The 13,087-nt window shown below is 40.3% G+C and overlaps 2 protein-coding genes across 3 annotated transcripts; one reads left to right on the top strand and one right to left on the bottom strand.

Moving 5' to 3' along the window:
• The first annotated feature begins 335 nt into the window (after positions 1-335).
• Positions 336-7,234, top strand: LOC107744119 (iporin-like). Of its 2 annotated transcripts, XM_016557623.1 has the most exons (11): positions 336-633; positions 1,310-2,623; positions 2,795-3,242; positions 3,329-4,102; positions 4,351-4,473; positions 5,169-5,245; positions 5,450-5,624; positions 5,742-5,844; positions 5,920-5,966; positions 6,061-6,577; positions 6,654-7,234. In XM_016557623.1, the coding sequence occupies exons 2-11, from the start codon at positions 1,448-1,450 to the stop codon at positions 6,793-6,795; spliced, it is 3,582 nt and encodes a 1,193-aa protein (XP_016413109.1). In that variant the 5' UTR covers positions 336-633; positions 1,310-1,447; the 3' UTR covers positions 6,796-7,234. The 2 variants fall into 2 exon arrangements, with proteins under 2 accessions (XP_016413109.1, XP_016413110.1); XM_016557624.1 differs by lacking the exon at positions 6,654-7,234 and having other exon boundaries at positions 6,111-6,200.
• Positions 7,235-7,912: 678 nt separating this feature from the next.
• LOC107744158 (protein FAM166B-like) lies at positions 7,913-10,449 on the bottom strand. The gene is made up of 6 exons (XM_016557666.1): positions 10,385-10,449; positions 9,120-9,343; positions 8,882-9,036; positions 8,430-8,562; positions 8,099-8,311; positions 7,913-8,016 (listed from the first exon to the last, which is right to left on the bottom strand). Exons 1-6 carry the CDS (start codon positions 10,447-10,449, stop codon positions 7,913-7,915), a joined length of 894 nt encoding a protein of 297 aa, XP_016413152.1.
• Positions 10,450-13,087: the final 2,638 nt, after the last annotated feature.

The following is a 13,087-nucleotide window of genomic DNA, read 5'->3' on the forward strand; positions in this document are numbered from 1 at the left end:
GTAATTGCATGGAAAAGAGCAACCAGCACAGTCTTCATAACATCTCCTTTTGAGTTCCATGGAAAAAACAGTCATACGGGTTTGGAACGACATGAAGGTGGACTATTCCTGTACACCTTTCTCAAAAAAGGTTTTCTACCATCATCTTTTCTATGTCAGAGATCTGCTCAATTTTGAAACATTAGTTTCTCATTATCTCAATTTTCTGTTCCAAGTCTACTTTTTAGTACGAGTCAGTGTTCAGTGCCCCCCATGCTGAGAGCAGAGGCAAATCTGCCATCCCCTCAAATATGATCCCTCAACAACAAACCACTGAGCATGCTCAGTGGGGTCTGTGATGCTGTTGCTATAGGACTGTGGGGCTCAGAACCACTGTACTGGGGGAGGAGGGAATGTGTGAGGAACCGATGAGCTGTGAGGAGTGCAGAGAAGAATGAAGTGTGACTAAAGAGGAACTACAAGAGGGACGTTACCCATTTCCTATCTTTTCATTTTTTATTTTCCCGTGCTTTGCCTCTGCTAAGTGGTAAAGCATTAGGTTGTGATCATGCGGTGTGTTTGCTCCAGTTACTGTGCAGACAGAATGAGAGTGTCTATGTGCTGGCTCTCGGATTGATGGAGCTTTACGGCTGGGTGAGTTGATGCAGTTGCCCACATTAACAGCCTGAAAACAGGATCGCAATTTACGGTTAACTAAACAGAATTTAGGGCTGGAATTTGAGAATTGAAGCAATTTACGAACTTTATTAAAATAACAAATAAAATGTTCAATATATTTTAAATAACTGTTTGTTTAACTTTTCGCTGTAGTTTGGGACAAGTTTATCTTTAGAAGTTAGCAAAATATGACACTTTTTTTATGAACTTTATTTTTGGGACATTCTGACGTGCTCATTTGGAAAAATGGCTCATAAATAAAAGTTAAATAATGCTGTTTTTAAATCGCAGAGGTTTTTTAAGGGTTAGTCAGTAAGGATTTATAATTACAAAACAAGAAGCCTATGTCCTCATGTAAACAGATTAGGTTTAGGTGGTGGTAAATATATTTAGCTCAGTATAAGAACAACTGAATTCAATAAAAACTCCACACAGAGATACAAAAACAAACGTGTTTTTGCTTTTCTGTCTAAAAAGTTATATTTTAGGGTTAAAATATATATTTGGGTTCATCTATATAGTACATTGTAACTGCAATTGTCTGATTTATTGATTTGTACTGAAAGGTGGATTTAAGATTGGTAAAGTATGGAGTCATTTGTATGAAAGCATTATTATAGATAATCCACTGAATGCCTATTTTCTCCTTTAGATTCTGGCCTGAAAGCAGTGAAAATGCAGACATATGAGATTACAAGGGATTCTGCTGGGTTTTGCATTCACTCTGTTTATGCCACGTAATCAGCCTGCCATGCAAGGACTGATGCTTTGAAGTGCTGGTGCTTATAAAATGGACGTCTCCCCAAAGTCAGGAGAAACTCTGATCGTGTGCCACATCCATGGCCAGTCTGTTGGGTGGCACCTATATAACTCTGTACAGACATCCAGACAGCCACGCACTTTGAATTTAACCCACAGTATATCCCTTCCTGAGAGAGGAGATCTGCCGAGGGAAGCTCTTGACTATGGCAGTCTAAGTCACACAAGCAAGTCAAGTTCAACAGAAACAGAGGACAAAAAGGTGACTGAAAATTCTAGAGGGTATGAATCGTCCCCAACGCTTTGTGCTTTGGACTCTCCATCGACCAGTTCTCAACTAAAAAAAGAGCCATTGCATCGCAGAGGTACTCCCAGATGGCATAACCTCTTCATCCCTGAATCAGAAGTCAATGAGGATGAGGACTCAGATGGAGACAACTTGCACAAGTACCATGAGGGGTCATCCCTTCAACTACAAGGAAATGTCACTCAGAGTAATATGAATCCTTTTAGCCAAGTCAAAGTAAACAAAGAACAGGAGAGGGAGTTTGATACAGGTTGCGGGGATCGCAGGGATAGCAGAGGAACCCCTGTATTAATGGACTGCGATGAACAGGACTGGGGTGATGAGGAAGACTTCAGTAAGCATACTCTCGAGGAACCTGATAATAGCTGGGCTCCAACTGAAAACGTTATCGAATCCATTACTCAAAACCAAACAGACTATATCACTGACTCTTCCTGTAACAGCTCAGATGGAGTACTAGTTAACTTCAGTGCTATCTACCACAAAACCAACAATGCAGTTCCTGCAACTCCACTAAATCTAGATAGTCCTGTTCCTGGATCTTGTATAGTGTTACAGGACAGTTCAAACCCTTTACCCAGCTGGTCATCTCACAACACTGATCCAAACTGCAACATCTACCCATTCAACTCTGATGGCTTCCCATCAATAGAAATTTCTGACCTCACTATGTGTCTGCAGAGTCAGGCACGGTTAGCAGGTTCTACCCAGAATTACTATACACTGGTGACGTGTGACCTATCATCCCAGTCTTCACCTAGTCCACCATGGTCCTCTTTGACCAGTTTCTCTGAGACTCAAAGCCATGGAAGCTGTTCTCCACCTTCCGAATATTTCCTGTTCGGACATTCAGAGGAAGAGGAAAGGGAGAAGCCAAAGGTTTTCCAAACTGAACACAAGGTATTTATACCACTACCATACGATACCTATAGTAATGTCAAGATTCAGGAGGCTTTGATTAAGGGATTAACGTGTAACATATGCTGTCTGTGAATACCCCAGTACATTGGTCTTTATGTGTCTAAATCTGCCATTTTTGAAGTTATCCCAATACTATCCATTTTTTTCCAGGGTGATGGAAACATTGAAGTGAAGAATATTAGACGAGCCGATAAGGACCAATCTAAGGGAACAAAAGAGAGAATGGCACACATAAAAACCCATCAATCTGCTCCAAGAGAACATAATAGTTGTAATTACATTAAGACTCCTCAGTCTCAGAGCTGGATTAGCAGCCAGAAATGTTCTACCTTATCAAATCTGGGAGCCCTACAAAACAGCTGTCCAAGCCATTTAGACACAAATTTATCTTCACCTCTGTCTAGGCAACATGCCACTTCTTTTGCAGAAATTGCCCGATGTAAGAAGGGAAATGGAGAACAATCCATGAAAAAGTGCATAGAGGATCCATCGGGCTCACACTTCATCCAAAACCTCTCTTCTATCCAGAAACAGGATGATTCAGAGATGGCAACAAAGTCCCTGAGTGCTGACAGCAGTAGTCAATCCAATCCAGAAGGTAAGAAACTTAGAAAAACCCTAATATTTTGCTTTCAGTACTTGGTTTTATAGACGGTTTTCCACAACATTTTCTTGTGCCTACAGGTGCTTCATCCCTAGAAGTTGTGCGATACACAAAAGCACAAAGGCCCACCTTTCTCCCTATTCAGCCCTTTGTGCTTCAGGCACCCTCAGGAAAACAACAGACCAAAGCACTTGGTTCCCTTCTTAATCAGTACATCAGCTACAAGTACAGCAAGCCTGGGCCATCCAAAGCTACTTGCAAAAGCAAGGCATATCCACATCATAAGCAACCCTCACCTCTCAGGAGTTCCTCTAACATCCACCCGGAGGCAGCGACCAGTTCAGACACTTGTTCCACCTGCACATCAAGTCCTATTTTGCCCCATAACCACTCCCAGTGTACCCAGCCCTGCACACTGTTGGGGCTCATTCACCAGGACAGAAATCCACATATGAGTCCAAATATGAGACCAAGAAGCCCTCAAAGCCTAGAGCAAGCAGATGGGAGTCCAAAGGCCTGTTCAAGTCAAACACAGTTAAGCCAGAAACATTCTTGGTATGGAAAACAAGCATCTCAGAATCGTCCACTCAAGCAGGTTCCTATTGTTCAGACTCAGACTCCACAATTAATCAAAGAGGAGACTACAGGTCCTCTGGATGCATCCTTCCCTTTACATCAAAACTCCTCCCCTGCCATTACCTCAGTCACCTCCTTGACCTCTATCACCTCCCTTGTCTCTCTACCAGGCACTGGACGGAAATCCCTTTGGTCTTTTGAAGCTTCATCACAGGTCTGCACCAATGAAGAACCTAACACCAATGTTCAACACACCTTTAAGCCAAGGAGATCACCTTGTAAGTGTCAATGAATCATGTTATGGTTTCCATTTACTGTATATAGTTTACTGATGTGCATGTTCTAATAATTATGGATCTTATTCACATATTACTCACACACACACACACACACACACACACACACACACAAAACACGAAGATGGTGAGAACAAGATGGTAAGTCAAATTGGTGTGAGTACGTGTTGTGAATCTGGTGGTAGTTATGTATTTAAGTCAATTTTATGTGTGCTTCCTCAACTCTGCAGGTGTTATGAGGGAACGTCAACATGGTGACTCATTCTCCATGACTGACAGACCCCCTGAAGTGTTCTGCCTCTCCCCAGAAGCCCCTTCAGATCTTCTTTCAATTGATCTTTTGCACAAGAGAAGTGAGATGATGAATAATCAGATTCTGCATCGATTCTTATGACTAAACGCCCACATTTTCCCTAAATTTTTACATGACTATCATTATTATCAATTGCTAATATGTTCTGTTGTGTATAGCAATATGCCTATGGTTTGTATGGAGACCTTTGTGAATATGAAAATTTGTGCAGTATCTTGTACCACATAGAAATCCCAATTGCAGGAAATACTTTAGAAAAGTGAAGTATAATTCTTTCTCAGTATGCCATTGAAGGCAAAATCCCTTCTGTTACAGAAAGATACAGAGTGGATCTCTGCAGCATTGCCTCTGCTTCCATGAAGGGGAAAATGTGACCTACTTTTAACTCACTGCCTTGGATTGGCTAACACACTTGCCGTGTTTGAGTGTGTGTGTGTGTTTTCTATGTGAGCACAAATGTGTGTACTACTATATGTTCCTTTTATAGTAGGTTTCATATACCCTTATTTACAGTTGTTCTTGATGTCACAACTGACAGAAATTACCTACAAGTACAGCATTTTAAAATAATTTGCATTGAGTAAATATTTATGCATGTCCTAAATTCCTTTACAAATTGTCAGGTTGAGTGTTGAGGGATCAGAAACACTTTTGAGCAATAAAATATGTTTTTTAATGAATTTAAATAACTACCTTACTCCTATCTCTCCCCTTTCTTATTTCTCTTTTTTGCAGGTATGTTGAAAGCTGTGAATTTGGCAGTGGATCTCATAATGGCACATTTCAACTCAAGACAAGACCCAGAAGAAAAGGTGGTACAAGGAGTCAAATTTTTCTTTTTTTAAAGTAAAAAAAAAAAAAGAGATGTAACAACAGAAATGTCAAATATTACCCATGGGCCCTAATTAGACTGTCAGATAAAATTGTTTTGTATATAGTTTAAGGTACAGAGTCCTTTTAGAATAATAAGGCATCTCAATCTGATGTCTTAAATTGTTTTGTCATTTTGTTTTCAGATAAGACTGGGAAATAGTTTGCTGTGCACCACTATCAGCAACCTTGTCCTTAAACAGCTCTACCCCGCAATCCAGAACATCCTTCAAGATGGTTTGAAAGCCTATAAATTGGACTTGATTACTGGACAACGACGCAACAAACTATGGAACGTCGTAGAGGCCACGGCACGACCAGGTGTGTATGAGCCAATCAGATGAAAAGCAAATGAAACATCTTCTTCATTATCAGAGTGCCTTCGAAAGCTAATTCCACACTGTGTTTTTATGACTGCCAATATTTTTCTTTTCACAGGCTCATCTACCCGACTGTCTGACAGCTTGGTGTCTGTGGTAAAAAAATGTTCCCAGTTATCAAGTCGCATACGGCTCAGTGTCTTCATCAAAGATCTGCTAAAGTAGGTCAAATGCTGAATACATCTTTTAAAATTTGCACCCCAGTACAGTTAGCTAATGAAAATATTGCTTTTTAGCTTGCATGCTTTGGAATTCTGGATCCGTCATTTATACACTTGCGTTGGTGAGTATGAGGTTTAGTGACAACTGTAAAGGAATGTATTGTCCACTGTCCCAATACTTAATTCCTTACCATTTTATACTCAACTCTATTCAAGATGTTGTGACGGAACACTATCACCAATGGGGTTTCTTGGCTCTGGCCCAGGGGCCAACTTATAGACCACTGTTCCAAGAGCTGCTTCTTTTGCTGCAGCCACTCTCCCTGCTGCCATTTGACCTCCATCTTCCATCCGAACCTCACCTTCAAAGTAAGGAAAAGCAAAACCACAGAGCACCCCTGCCTCATCGGCTTCTTGCCCAGTCAGCTCAGATCCTGCAGATGAGCTCGATCCAGAAGAAGAGCAGGAGTCCAACAGGTCACAGCGATGTCTTCAGTCAAAGGGTAACTGATGGATTTTGGCTTAATCAGACACCCACCTCAGAGTGTGAAACACAAAAGAAAGAGGGTGTAGCAACTGGAATGGAAAACAATGAGATGCCACAATCTTCAACAAGTCCTCTGGAGGACAAACACTTGAGTGAGCTGCGTTGGGCCAGGCTCTTCGGCTCTAAAGTTGGAACACCAGTTGGCCCACAGAAGGCACAAATAAACATGAGTGGACCTCTGAGAAGGTTAGTAACTGTGATTCTTCAAAACTTCTGATAAAGTCACTTTGTTAAACTTTGGTTGTCTTTTATCTTCCTCCAGACGGCCTTCAGAATGGCTGAAGCTTTGTGCATGCAAAGTGGATCTGCTTGCGCAGTCAGTGTGGATAGGAAAATGGCCAGAGACTCATCTGAGTGGTAACCATGACAGAGACACCCCAAACAAAGATGAGATATTATTCTAAAGAGCCCACAAGGAGTCTGATTTTAGCTAGACAGAGTAGAAGCACAATTAATCCAAAATAAACCTTACATAGTCAACCGACACATCCTGTACAATCCAGTGCAAGTGCACCATATCTGTTCCCAGCTAGAATATTGCCTTAGTGATTTACCAATCAGGACAATCTGTATTATACCTTGGTCTTTAAAAGGTAACAAAATATTCACTAACTTCAAGCCATGATGAGATAAAGTTTTTAGATTAAATTTATAACACAATCATAGTATAGTGTAGAGTATATAACATGGATGGATATCGTCTGCCAGCAGTCAAGCACAAAACTGGAACTGAGGTCCTCAGAAGTCTTTTCCAACCAAACCCTGCACTTTATCTCTGTCTCAGGTCATTATGTCATGTAAATCTAGTCATATAATTTCTGCTGTTGTTGAACTATGTGGCATTATTTAAAAAAAAAAACTTTTCCTCAAGGTCTGTTTGAAATAGTTTCTATAACCATTTCCATGCATGACACAGTAGCATTAATTACTATGCATGACAAAGAATAGTTTTCCTTTTAAGCATTCTGTGAATTACAACTGCTGGTTTTATTGCATTTTTGCACGATGAAATAAATTAAATAGCTAATTTATATGATAAAGATGCATGCTGAGTAGCTATATTTCCTGTTTCTACAGAAGGACTAGTTCAGTAGTGATATTTGTTGATGACTACATTTGCGTGACCCCTGATGTTCGTGACACAAAGACAGACAAGTGCTCATTGAAGACAATGATTTGATTTTAAAGGCAGTGGTTTTTATATGTCCTGATATTATAGTTGTGCCTGATTGGAACCTTGTGATAATAAAGATTTGCTGAGTCATTAATGTTCATATTGTGTGCTTTTGTGTATGTGTGTGCCAGAAGAAAGTTACAAAAACCATGTCTTTTGGAAAAAATAGATTTCTTTTAGTTGACTTGCCAGTGTCTTGTCACTTGTCAATTCCTTTAAAATCAAAATTCCACTTATTATGGTGAACGCTAACTCAGCTACATGTTGCTTGTTAGATGACCAAAATGACTTTAATTGTTCTTAGATGGGATATGTGTGATAACTGATTCACTTGCACCGTTGGGTCTTCACTCCAATCTGTTTTCCTCTGTGTTCTTCCTCTGTGTACCAACGTGACCCAGAGCATCATGGGTGAGCTGCCCAAATGTTTGGCCATATTGAAATCTGTACCCTGTTGATATAATTACATTGCTTTATTACTATAAATGATAGAATACTTTCTTCAAAGGAACATAATTACCATTTTTACATACCTGGTACGTGCCCCATGTAGGAGGGTAGGATCCCTGTTTTAGAGGGGTATATTGTGGGTATCAGAGGCAAGCTGGTGGAATCCTTCTTTTGCAAGTTGAAGGAGGTCCGACATGCCTTCATTTCATTGCCAAGCTGGATCAGTGCCTTGTTGGTGATGATGGGATATCCAGCACCAAAGAGGAACCGGGTTTTGGGGACGTAGCCAGTAAAACCTATCAAAACGACAATTGTTACAAATTGCTGCAAAATTCAGAGCTACTGTATAAGCACATTCTTTACATTTAAAAAAACTCAGTAATTTGCTTCTTGGTAAGCCCAACTCTGGCTAACCTGAGATGAAATACTTATGTGGGCTGCTTTCCTCCATGAGGTACGGGGAGCCTTGTGGTTTCCAGGGGTGCGGGGCCTTGTAGGGGGCAGGATCTTTAGATATGGCTGTAAGAGGACTGTTCAATCTTTTAGGCTACAACAAAGGACAACCATTAGATTAATCTTCTGATCAAGAAGTTGACAAAAAGTAGCTGATGATTATAGCCATAAAATTACAGCATCTGTGAATCAGGGAACTTTCACAGCTTGTTTCAACACAATGAAGTGATAATTGCTTGAAATCATGTGGTGTCCTGATTGAAGTGCTTGTTTACTAACAGTACTTCTTATCATTTACTGTGCATGTGACACTCGACCTGCTTTGATACCGGATATTTAGCATGTATAATTAAACAGGGTGACCCTACACAGGGGAGCTGTGAAAGAGAAGCAATCCGACTGTGACAGCTTACTTTGAAATCTGGGAAGCTGTCGTTGACAGTAAAAGACAGGTCAGCAGAAGCTGCACGCAGTCTCTTTTCTTGTTCCTGGCTGAACTCTGATAGTGCATCTCGACAGGTTTCTGCATATGTTTTGCAGAAGTAGTTTTGACGCAATGGAACAAAACCTTGGAGCACAAGAGAGAGATATAATGCATGTTTACAGTTTTGCAAACTAGACACCAAGTATTGCAAACCCCCAAACTGTTACCTGTGTATCCCGGAATCATTTTCTCCAGGTTCCTTCTGCCTCCATGTTGGCTTCTCCAGATTTCATCGCGGGGTTCTGAGTCCTTCTCTGTGGATGGGAAACGCCCGGTATGGAGTACAAGCCTCTGTGAGTGAGACACCTCCGGGGAAGATAGGAGCTTTGCTGTTAACTGACCATAAGTCTGGCCCACGTGATACTTCAGCTGAGGACAGTAGCCTGCATACCTAAACAGAACCATCAGCAGATGTTTGGAATGATTATATTATAATTCTTTAAGTCCATATAATTCAAGTGTACGGACACCTAAAGGTGATGCTTTATAAAAGGTAATCCAAACGACTGATTGATGAACCAATGTCTTCTGAAGCAAAACAATAGATGTTTGTAAGAAAAATACTAATATTTAAAACTTTTTTTTAACTATGAACCATCGCTTCTGGCCAGTTGTTCTTCACCAGCCCATTGTGAAGTCTGATGTAAATGCGCTCATATGCTATGTCACTTCTCGAGTCATTGCTTCACAATTTGAAGATGTAGAGCTTCATGAAGCGTCAGCTTTGCAGGTCCCATACACTTGCATTAGATGGATTATTTTTCTAAAAATCTTTATTTGTGTTCATCTGAAAGAAGAAAGTCATACACATCTGGGACAGCTTGAGGGTAAATAAATTAGAGAATTTTCATGCTGGTTTGAGTGTCCCTTTAAACATGCGCTTATATATTATATTATACGTTATATTATTAAACCAATACATTAAATGTGCATTTGGTAAAAAGGCTAAATGAATGCTGGAGATTGAAATTTATTTTTTTACAGATAAGTAAAAGTAGGCTTATTTATTTACTTTTAAAATAAATATTTTTAAAAATGTATATTAAAAATGTATTTATTTAAAAAAAATGCATTCATTTTCAACCCACAGCCCTCAATCTAGTTTGTTTTTTGGCCCTTCGTAGTAAAACGTTTGGCCACCTCTGATTTAGACAGACAGGTAAGTTACTGTATACACCTGGCAGTAAGTTACTATGACAGCTGGCAACATACACGCTTCATTTGGCTTAGCCTCGTTTTAAGTTACATATAGAAAGGATTTTGTAAGCTTTATTTCAACATAAACCCAGGCCTATAAACTATCAACTATCATTCAAAATAAAGAAATTGGTACTTTTTCAAACTCATTAAAATACGAACCACATCTAATTTATGAAACAAAATAAGAAACAAATCATTTAATAATAATACAGAAAAATAACTGAGAACTCACCCTGGGATGTACTGTGGGTCAGGTGTCACCAACACTTTACTAAATTTTGGTGGAAACTGCTCCATATTTTCAAACCCGCAGCAGTTTTGATTGTTGTTTAACGGTTGCTAGGTGAGCAGCGTCCGCGTGCCATTATTCTGTCAGAGAGCGTAACGACGTGACGCTCGATGTCCTCAAGTCATCCTGAAGAAGAACTCATAAAGTGTGCAGCAACCTCCATCTAAATAAAATAAAATAACTAATTCATCAACGAAGAGAAAAGAAATTCATTTTCTACTCTGAGTCCATTAAATAAATAAAAAAACTCTATCAGCGGTCAGGCAAGTCAATATTGGTCGGTGACAGTCAGGTTTAAATCTGCATGGGTTCGCTTCATTTGGCTGGTACTTGACCAGGTAAAGATAATGTTACATGACAAGTCAGTTAGTTGTGATGCTGCAGCCTCTTGTGGGTAGTAGGAGAAATGCACCTAGATATGTTATCCTAAAAAAACAAAAACAAAAAAAAACTATAATGGTTCATTATTATCTGTACATAAAATAATTTAAATGACCCAAGAGGACAAAACCTAGCGTATTTTACTGACAGCCAACGAGATATTAAAGAGTTCTCCCATAATTAAACATACGCAACCCATAGCTAATGTTCCAGTACACTACAATATGTTGTTAGTTTTGTCGAAACTCGAAACACAAAAGGAGATTTCTGAAGAATCTTCACGTGCTTTTCTATAGGCCACAATTAAAGATTTTGACTAACACACACATAAACTGCTGCAACAAGATCGTTGAGTCAGTGAGTGAGAACCAGAATAGTCATTTTCAGCATGTTCCAAGCAGGGGCCGTAACGGGGGGAAGGTTAGGAAAATTCCAAGGGCCCGACGGGGAGAGGGGGTTCAATCAAACGTGATTTTGGGGGGTCAGAGTAAATATTCCGTTCAGGGGGCCCAGAAACCATAGCGGTGCCCCTGGTTCCATGTGAATGTTTGCATAGGCCTACACTCATTTTCCTTAATCCAAATGAATTAATTCTGACAGTAGATTACAAAACACTTTTTATATGTACCTAATACTTTGTAATTGCATTCAAATATTATTGCACATGTGTATTCAAAGGGAAAAACCATCTGCGCATGTGCAGAGCATCCGTTTTGTGGTCGCGCTCAGTATCAGAAAAAGTATCCATCACAAAAGACAATTTTACCATGTTGACTCATCTAAAAATTGTTAGAAATGCTTATCTCATGTAATTTTATTTGATCTGTATTTTTAAATCTGGTGAAGAAAGTCCAGTTGGATTCAAAATATTTTGTGATTTCAATTTTTCCTTTCTCTTTGAAGTGTTACAAGCTCTTGGTGCATAAAGAAGATCTGTAAAGTTGCAAAGACTAAAGTCTCAAATCCAAAGAGATATTCTTTATAAAAGTTAAGAGTCAACCACGCCTACCTAAAACGGCTCGTTCTAACACGCCCCCACATATCTACGTCACGATGTGGGAAGATTTGCATAACACCGCCCAAATGTTCACGCAAAGAAAGAAGGCGTAACCGGCCTCCGCTCACTGTAGCCCCCGGCCTCCGCTCACTGTAGCCCGCCGGCCGCTGCTCAATCTAGCCCCCGGCCTGCGCTCACTCTAGCCACCGGCCTCCGCTCACTGTAGCCCCCGGCCTCCGCTCACTCTAGCCGCCGGCCTCCGCTCACTGTAGCCCCCGGCCTCCGCTCACTCTAGCCCGCCGGCTTCCGCTCACTGTAGCCCCCGGCCTCCGCTCACTCTAGCCCGCCGGCCGCCGCTCACTCTAGCCCCCGGCCTCCGCTCACTCTAGCCGCTGTGAAAGCAAAACTACTTTGTTCGGTCTTCTAAAAGAGGACGATATCCGCTTCGTCAAGGACAAAACTCCATAGCTGGTAGTCAGGAGGATATAGACATTTTTATTTCCAGGTGTGGTCACTATTGCGGGAGGCCTTGGGAGGTCAAAAGGGAGGACCCCACACAAGAAATGCATTGACCTTGCTGTGACCAGTGTCTTCTGGGCGCATTAACATGTGAGAACATACATAACTTTAGTTTAGGTACAACTTAATTATATGCAATAATAGTATCATAACGCAATAATATAATAAACTTAATAAAAATTATTGTCATAATACCATAAACCTAATCACACTGCTGAACTTAAATACTGTATCTTCACAGGAGTGCACTTTGCATGTATCATAATCATTGTTTAACAGTTTGATTTGTGGTTTGCATTTTGTTCTCTGATGTTGCACATTTTCATTTTTCCTACACAGAGAGGCATGCTGATGTTATCAATAGACAGGAATGTCTATTCCTCTGCCTTGCTCATACCAGCAGATCCTGCATAGCTGTGAACCGAATAACACTCTATGGTCCTAGTTTCAGTGCATTATATGTGAAAAATGACTTTGAAGTACCATTTCCTCAAACTTGAGTTGGTTCTGTTGGCAACCAATACTGGTGGTGGCCAAGTGAACAACACTTATGTTAAGTTGTTACAAATGGATCACTTTATTCATTTCGCTCATGCATGTATGCTTACGGATTTTAAAAGGTCCTTTATTATGATGGATCAAGGGCGTAACCATGACTTAAACATTAATGTGGTGGACCAAACCCGTTTTTGTCTAATATGTCAAAAATAGCTCTATTATTGATTTTTGCTACATCACATTCAGTCATG

This window comes from Sinocyclocheilus rhinocerous, unplaced genomic scaffold (assembly GCF_001515625.1).
Source record: "Sinocyclocheilus rhinocerous isolate Xijiao unplaced genomic scaffold, SAMN03320098_v1.1 scaffold287, whole genome shotgun sequence".
NCBI lineage: Eukaryota > Metazoa > Chordata > Actinopteri > Cypriniformes > Cyprinidae > Sinocyclocheilus > Sinocyclocheilus rhinocerous.

Coding starts and splice junctions, on each gene's coding strand:
- LOC107744119 (XM_016557623.1), top strand. CDS start 1,448: ATGGACGTCTCCCCAAAGTCAGGAGAAACTCTGATCGTGTGCCACATC. Junction 2,624..2,794: donor TTTTCCAAACTGAACACAAG/GTATTTATACCA, acceptor ATTTTTTTCCAG/GGTGATGGAAACATTGAAGT. Junction 5,967..6,060: donor TCATTTATACACTTGCGTTG/GTGAGTATGAGG, acceptor ACTCTATTCAAG/ATGTTGTGACGGAACACTAT.
- LOC107744158 (XM_016557666.1), bottom strand. CDS start 10,449: ATGGAGCAGTTTCCACCAAAATTTAGTAAAGTGTTGGTGACACCTGAC. Junction 8,563..8,881: donor ACAGCTTCCCAGATTTCAAA/GTAAGCTGTCAC, acceptor CCTTTGTTGTAG/CCTAAAAGATTGAACAGTCC. Junction 8,312..8,429: donor ACATAAGTATTTCATCTCAG/GTTAGCCAGAGT, acceptor TCGTTTTGATAG/GTTTTACTGGCTACGTCCCC.